The 7882-nt window shown below is 39.7% G+C and overlaps 1 protein-coding gene across 1 annotated transcript; it reads right to left on the bottom strand.

Moving 5' to 3' along the window:
- Nucleotides 1-410: 410 nt before the first annotated feature.
- Nucleotides 411-2945, bottom strand: LOC141630385 (uncharacterized). Its single transcript, XM_074443216.1, has one exon. It carries the CDS (start codon nucleotides 2943-2945, stop codon nucleotides 411-413), a length of 2535 nt encoding a protein of 844 aa, XP_074299317.1.
- Nucleotides 2946-7882: the final 4937 nt, after the last annotated feature.

Genomic DNA, 7882 nt, shown 5'->3' with positions numbered 1-7882 from the left:
GACCAAGTAGCTCTAATAACATACGTGCTAGCAACAGATTGCACAGTAATAAAATATTTCTACAACTCCAAGCTTACATGGTCAATCCTAATCTCCTCTACACCAAATCAACAAACCATCCAATCGCAAAAGCAAGGTGCCCACAACAACGCACCGCGATTACACCACACCATAGCCTCTATCCTACCCATCCGACCTTCTATGTCTCCCTTCTTATGTCGCCAAACACCAGAAGTCAAGGCAGTTCCGATTTTTGTTTTTTTTTTTTGAATTTCCTTTTTTTTTTTTTCTTTGCAAAAATTGCACACACAAATCTATGGGTTGCCTCCCAGGAGCGTTGTTGTTTAACGTCGTTGGCTCGACATCTCGCGGAGTGGTAAAATCACCCGACTTAAGCTTGGAGAGAAAAGTTACCTTGATTTACCAACATGAATACAAGATGAAGAACGAAAGCAAGATTTTTCATGGATAGTTCGCACACCTTTCCCGGAGCCCTTCCGGCGAATTAATTTGTCAAACCAAGCCTTCTTCTTACCTCTAGATGCCTTTGCATCCTCACGACGATCCCATAAGATGACACGCCTTTGTCCTTTAGGAGGGGATTCCTGCAAAACAGTAGTCACCTTGCTCGGAATAGGAGACTTCCGACACTTAGATAAATCATGGTTAGTAAAAGTGTCTATAACACACAAAGAATTAACCGCAGGAGAGTGGGAATTGAGTCTATTGATTTCAAATTTAACAACGGTCCCATCAAATTCCATGGTAAGAGACCCTTTCGAGACATCAATCTTAGTCCCTGCAGTCTTCAAGAATGGTCTCCCTAATAAGACGGGGATGGCATCACCCTCACTTTTCATGTCAAGAACATAAAAGTCAGCCGGAAAGACTAACTTACCAACACCAACCGTGACATTCTCTACAACCCCTTTGGGATAGACACTAGACCTATCAGCCAGTTGAATTACTACACTAGTGTCTTTTAAAGGTCCAAGTTTGAGTTTTTCATAAATAGCATAAGGGATGACATTAATAGATGCCCCTAAATCTAACATGGCCTTTTTAAACCTAAGGTCTCCTATGGTACAAGGAATAGCAAACATACCAGGGTCACTACATTTAGGGGGCAACTTCTTTTGAAATAGTGCAGAAACATACTCACTAACCTTCCCCTTAGGACTCTTACCCTTCGGTTCATTTTGCTTTCTCTTATGGGCACACAGTTCTTTCAAAAACTTAGCATAACGAGGTACAGACTTAAGCAAATTTAAAAGTGGAATATTTACCTCGCAATGGCGGAAAGTATCATAGATATCACTATCTTTTTCAATCTTCCGTGTGGATTTGAGAGCTTCTGGAAAAGGAACTTCCGGTTCATACATTGGAAATGGTTGCTCACACACCTTTTCATTGATCTCTTCAACTTTTTTCTCTTCCTCTTCATGGATAGTAGGAGTTTTTATCCGCTTCTTCTTTTTCTCTACCTCCTCCAACTGTCTTCCATTCCTCAAAGAGACAGCACTTACATTCTCTCTTGGTGGCACCGAGTCTCTTGCCTTTAATCCATTAATAGCAGTAGCCATTTGTCCCATCGGATTCTCCAAGTTTTGAATGCTAGCCTTAGTTTCTTGTTGATTTTGAACCACAGTCGCTTGAAGAGTGGCTTGACTAGTAACTAAGGCTCGAATCATATCCTCAATTGACATTTGACCGCTAGAAGGAGGTCCTGGTGTAGGAGCCACATGTTGAACCGGTGGTCGAGGTATAAATTGGACCTTAGATTGACCTGATTGGCCACTTTGTCCAAATTGCTGAGTGTTTTGAGAATTTCCCCACCTAAAATTTGGATGAGCCTTCCAACCTTCATTGTAAGTGTTAGAGTAAGGATCCCACTTCTTTTGAGGTATACTCTTCCATACTCCATTCACCTCTTCTTGAGAACCTTCTTGCATAAGTGGACAATGCTCACTAGGATGTCCTCCGGTGGAACAAATTCCACATACCATCGCCATCTTCTGTCCCGTCATCATCTCCTTAAAAAGAGTTGTCAAGTTGTCAACTTTTTCTTCAAGATGGGAAGAAGATGAAGAACCCACTGAATTTACTCCGCGCTTTACATATTTTCTAGCGAAATCCCGGGAGCTCTCAGCCAACTCACCAATGATCGTCCAAGCCTCAGGCGGTCTTTTGTTCACAATATTTCCACCACATGCGGCAGATACAGTACGGGCATCTTCCATGCAAAGACCTCCACAAAAGTACAAGACAAGGTCTTGAACGGTATATCCATGATAAGGACATGTAGCACATAATTTCTTGAAACGTTCCAAGTACTCGTACATAGTCTCACAATCCTTCTGTTCCGTATTGCTAATCTCTTTCTTCAATTGGGAAGCTCGGGAAGCAGGAAAATACTTTTCAAGGAATGTTTTCTTTATCTTTACCCATATATCAATACTTGCAGGTGGCAAGTAATATAACCAGTCTCGTGCGGCATCCTTAAGAGAGAATGGAAAAGACCTCAATTTAAGTTGTTCATCAGTAACTGTAGCCGGCTTCATGCTAGAGCAAACGATATGGAAATCCGACAAATGCTTATTGGGATCCTCTCCACTTAGACCGTTGAAAGTGGGCAATTGATGAATTAACCCTGACTTCAACTCAAAAGTTCCATTCTCACCCAACGGAGGATAAGTAATACAAAGAAGTTGTTGGGTGAGATCGGGTGCAGTAAGTTCTTTAATAGTACCAGCCATGTCTAAAGACTTTTCGGATTCTTCAGAATATTCAGAATTGTCAGATAATGAATGTAGATCGTCGAAATCGACGCCTTCAGGAATAGCCACTATTGCACCTTTCTTGTTCTTCCGTAACCTGAAAAGAGTATGTTCAATACCTTGATCGAAAGGCTCGAGGTTCAAGTTAGAAAAACGAGTATTATGCATAAAAAAATAACTAAACAAAAATAAAGACTCTACACTAACACACAAAAATTAAACGATTGCCTTCCCCGGCAACGGCGCCAAATTTGACAGGCTGAAAGTCGTATGCCTATCAAAGTAAATTTATATCACTTACTCAACTACACTACTAAAAATAGCAATATAATGGAAGTAAGGGTCGAACCCACAGAGAAGGACTAAGTTAACTAATGTGTGTATTAATGCGGAGTAAAGTACCCGATTTGGGGGGATTAGTTTGTTTGGTCAACTAAGACTAAAGCAAGTAATGAAATTAGAGTAATTCAGATGATTAAAGGTCTTGGGTCAACTTATCTCCGCTACCAATTAAGTCAATTGATCATCGAAAGTCTCAAATACCAATTTACCTTCAAGTATCTATCGTGAAATAAATATGAAATATTAATTTCTGTTCCTTCTTAAGAATAGTCAAATAATTCGATCAGCGATACTATAAGACCCTAACTATCAAATAATCCAACACACGCGTGCGAGATTCAACCCAATAGCAGCAATAATGAATAAAGAAACCAATAGAAACAATAACCACAACCACGCAGTCGTAATTCAATTGTATGTTTAATCTCTTTCTAAATCCAAATAATGATAAACTGAATCAATTACAAGGACAAAGGTTGCTACTTTAATTTAGATATCAAGCAAACTGAGTCGATAATCTAAACTAGCAAAAGATTAATACTTACTAACACTATTGATCAGATAATGAAAGTAAATAAAAATCAAAGGAATAAAGAACAAGAGATTAGAACAATACTTGAAAGATAAAAGGTAAAGACAATCTCACAATCGATTAATTGGTAGCTTCAAAAGTTGAACCAAGAAGGGAGGAATTAGTTCCTCATATTAGATCTAAAATAATTAGGTTTTCTTCTGGAATTGCAAAAGTGTAAAAAGTAAAAGTAAAATGTTTTCTTCAAACTAAAGACTAAGCTTATATAGTAATAAGCTAGATTAGGAAATATATAATAATAAAGTCGGAACAAACCGATTAAAATAAAATAACAAGGTATGATATGACGAGTCTACACCAAGGTCGAATGTAACTGCTGACCTTGAACGTAGCTCGAATGCAGCTCGAATGTAGCCAAATCAACATGACGTAGATTCATTTCCAGCTCGCGCGTAGCTCGAATGTTGGTCGAATGTTGCTCGAATATAACTGCTGGAAGTTTTTCTTCTTTTAGTTCGACCTACATTCGACCTCATTGGTTGAATGTAGGTTGCGCGTAGCTTCTTTCTTCTTCCTTCTTCTTCTCTTCAACCATCACTCTTCACTTTTACTTTAGGTCACACATGACTTCAAATCCCGACTCCATTAACAATCTCCATGATTAATCAAAGTACCAAAATCATCTATAAATCCCATATGTTGCCAAGAACAAAGCTAATTAACAAATTACTCCACAAAGCACATTAAAAACCGTCGCAAAACCACCAATTTGCACAAATACGTCCAAATTAACACCTACTAAATGAGTCTTATCATGTTTTTATAATTCTCTTTGTTTATTTTTCTTTTTACGTGTCTATGTTTCCACGCCATGACCAAAAACTATGCTGCTCATATTGAGGTATTATGTTTTAATCAGCTTCCCCGTTCACGCGTTCTCTCCCTTCTGGGCTACTCGTCATGGGGTAGTCCTTTCTGTCTTCTGATTTTATTTTCGGGTGACTTTCGCTGTAGTTTTTATGCAGATAACACGATTCTACCGATCCTATTATTATTATTATTATTATTATTATTATTATTATTATTATTATTATTATTATTATTATTATTATTATTATTATTATTATTATTATTATTATTATTATTATTATTATTATTATTATAAGGATGCGCGCAGCTTCCATAAATAGAAAAATAAAAGTTTACATGAAATTGGTGGGGAGCCGAGAGACAATCTGGGCTCCCACTCCTATTATTATTATTATTATTATTATTATTATTATTATTATTATTATTATTATTATTATTATTATTATTATTGTTATTGTTATTGTTATTGTTATTGTTATTGTTATTGTTATTGTTATTGTTATTGTTATTGTTATTGTTATTGTTATTGTTTGTAACACCCCCATACTCCGAGTGCCTTACCAGGACCACTCAGGTATGAAGACATCACCATCTCGGTTGCCCGAGGTATGATAATCAAATAGACAAAACAGAAACAACATTTATTATAAGTAGTTTAATGAATGAGTACAATCCTCGAAACCAAACTGAAAGTACAATACATTATTCCAAAACTAATCTGTTCTCAATCGAAATGTAAATAAATGCTAAACTACGAAATGGAAGACTCTATCGTCATGTCGTGGCCGTCCCCAAATATACCAAAGATCATCTCTATACCTGTTCAATATCTGCTCACCATCCCCGAATGGATCACCGCAGGTTTTACAAAACAACACCGGGGTCAGTACTAATCACACAATCAAAATAGATAACAACAATAAGACAAACAGACAGCTGAACTGTCACACACACACAAACACCACCAACTCCCATCATCTCAATACTGACTGTCCACTGGACCAGCCCTGCCAGTGGGGGACCGCAGCCGTTCCCACCTAAGCCCCGCTCATCGTACGAGCGATAACCCTGTCCATTAATGTGCACATCCCCTTCCGTGGCGGGTTCCACGAAGGGCGAAACTAGGGCGTGAGATCACTCCCGCAAGTGACCCCACTCAGCCGAGAACGCATCTCGAGAACCATCAACAAACACAACCACAATCACAATCACAATCACAATCACAATCACAATCACAATCATCATATCAAACAACTAACTACAGCACATCACCAATATCCCATTATGGGACTAATACTGAGTAGGAAATCCTACCTGGAAAGCACAACACGCAGACGGTATCTACAGCTGTCTCAAAACGCCTCTTCTATGAACTCTCCTCCTACCATACAACACATAGATACTACTATTCAATTACTATTCATAAAAACCCCCAATTCCTAAATTAGGGTTTCACTAATCTTAACAAAACATTATATAAATTACATTAAAAGCTTACCCTCGACGCAAGGAATCCAACGACACAAACTACGATGCAAACCGACCGTCTGAACTCCGGGAATTGTCAAGAACGCGATTAGGAAGAAGACAAGTTGCTTTCTCTCTTAAACAGGTTTTAGGTTTTGTAAAAAGTGATTTAGAACAAAGACGAATTGGTTTAAATACCTTAATCGCGTAATTAACAAAACCCGAGAAAACTCCCCGTAAACCGGACACTCGATCGAATACCCAAGGTACTGATCGAGTACCCCTACTCGATCGAGTGCCCCACTACTCGATCGAGTGCCCAACAGTCGAAACTATTTTATTCTGCAACATACCCTTACTCGACAGAGTAAGGGCTACTCGATAGAGTACCCCCAAGACCATAAATACGGAGTATTACAGTCTTCCCTCCTTAAAAGGAACTTCGTCCCCGAAGTTCAAACCACTACCAAACAAAGGTACTCCCATAAGCTTCCCGACTCGAAGGTCAAAAATAAACACAACATAAAACGTGCTACTAACCCAACTTATCCCGACAACATACCGACACAACATATATAAAAGGGGTGTAAAAACTCTTAAAAACTCTCGCGATCATCTCCTACCCCCCTAAAAGAAACAAGGTTACGTCCCCGTAACCATACATACCTGATCAAAAAGGAAAGGGTAACGCTCTTTCATGATATCCTCCGCCTCCCATGTAGCTTCCTCAGTCTCATGGTTAGACCAAAGGATCTTAAGCAAAACTGTCTCACCACTCCTGGTCTTTCTAACTTTTCGGTCTAGGATCTGCTTAGGCATCTCAAGGTATGATAAAGACTCATCCAGCTCTAAGCTCTCTGCCTCCAACACATGTGACGGGTCACTCACATACTTCCGCAGCTGCGATACATGAAACACATTATGTACTCTCTCTAATGCAGCTGGTAAAGCCAAACGATAAGCCACTTCCCCAACTCGCTCTAAGATCTCATAAGGCCCTATAAACTTCTGACTTAGCTTGCCTTTCTTCCCAAACCTCATAACTCCTCGCATAGGAGACACTTTCGAAGAACCTTGTCCCCAACTCCGAAACTCTATGTCCCGACGATGTAGATCTCGCATAACTCTTCTGTCGATCCTGGGTCGCTCTCATCCGTTCCCAGATCATCTTAATCTGTTCCACCATCTCATGTACCATCTCTGGTCCTAAAACCACTGCCTCAGCACTATCGTCCCAACAGATCGGACTCCTACATCTCCTCCCATACAAGGCCTCAAACGGTGCCATACCAATACTGGTGTGATAGCTGTTGTTGTAAGAAAACTCTATTAAGTCCAACCTCTGCTCCCAGCTACCACCAAAATCCATCACACAAGCTCGCAACATATCCTCAAGAGTCTTGATTGTTCTCTCAGTCTGCCCATCTGTCGCAGGATGAAATGTCAGTACTCATCTTCAAAGCCGTTCCCAACGATTCCTGCAACTCTTTCCAAAACCTCGATATAAACCTCGCATCTCTGTCAGACACTATGTCCTTAGGGACTCCATGTAACTTAAGCACGTTCTTTCGATAGGCCATAGCCAATTGTGCCTTAGTCCATGTATCTTTCATTGGAACAAAGTGAGCTGACTTGGTCAACCGATCCACTATCACCCAAATCATATTGTTACCTTGTTGACTCTTAGGTAAACCCACAATGAAATCCATGGAAATGGATTCCCACTTCCACTCAGGCACCTCCAAAGACTGAATCTTACCTTGTGGTCTTCTCTGTTCCCCTTTAACTCTCTGGCATGTCAAACAACGGGACACAAACTCAGCTGTCTCTTTCTTCATCCCAGGCCACCAAAACGTTTTCTTCAAATCCTTGTAAAGCTTGTCTCCACCCGGAT

Source organism: Silene latifolia, chromosome Y (genome assembly GCF_048544455.1).
Source record: "Silene latifolia isolate original U9 population chromosome Y, ASM4854445v1, whole genome shotgun sequence".
NCBI classification, from domain to species: domain Eukaryota; kingdom Viridiplantae; phylum Streptophyta; class Magnoliopsida; order Caryophyllales; family Caryophyllaceae; genus Silene; species Silene latifolia.
This window is presented reverse-complemented; position numbering and strand designations above follow the sequence as displayed.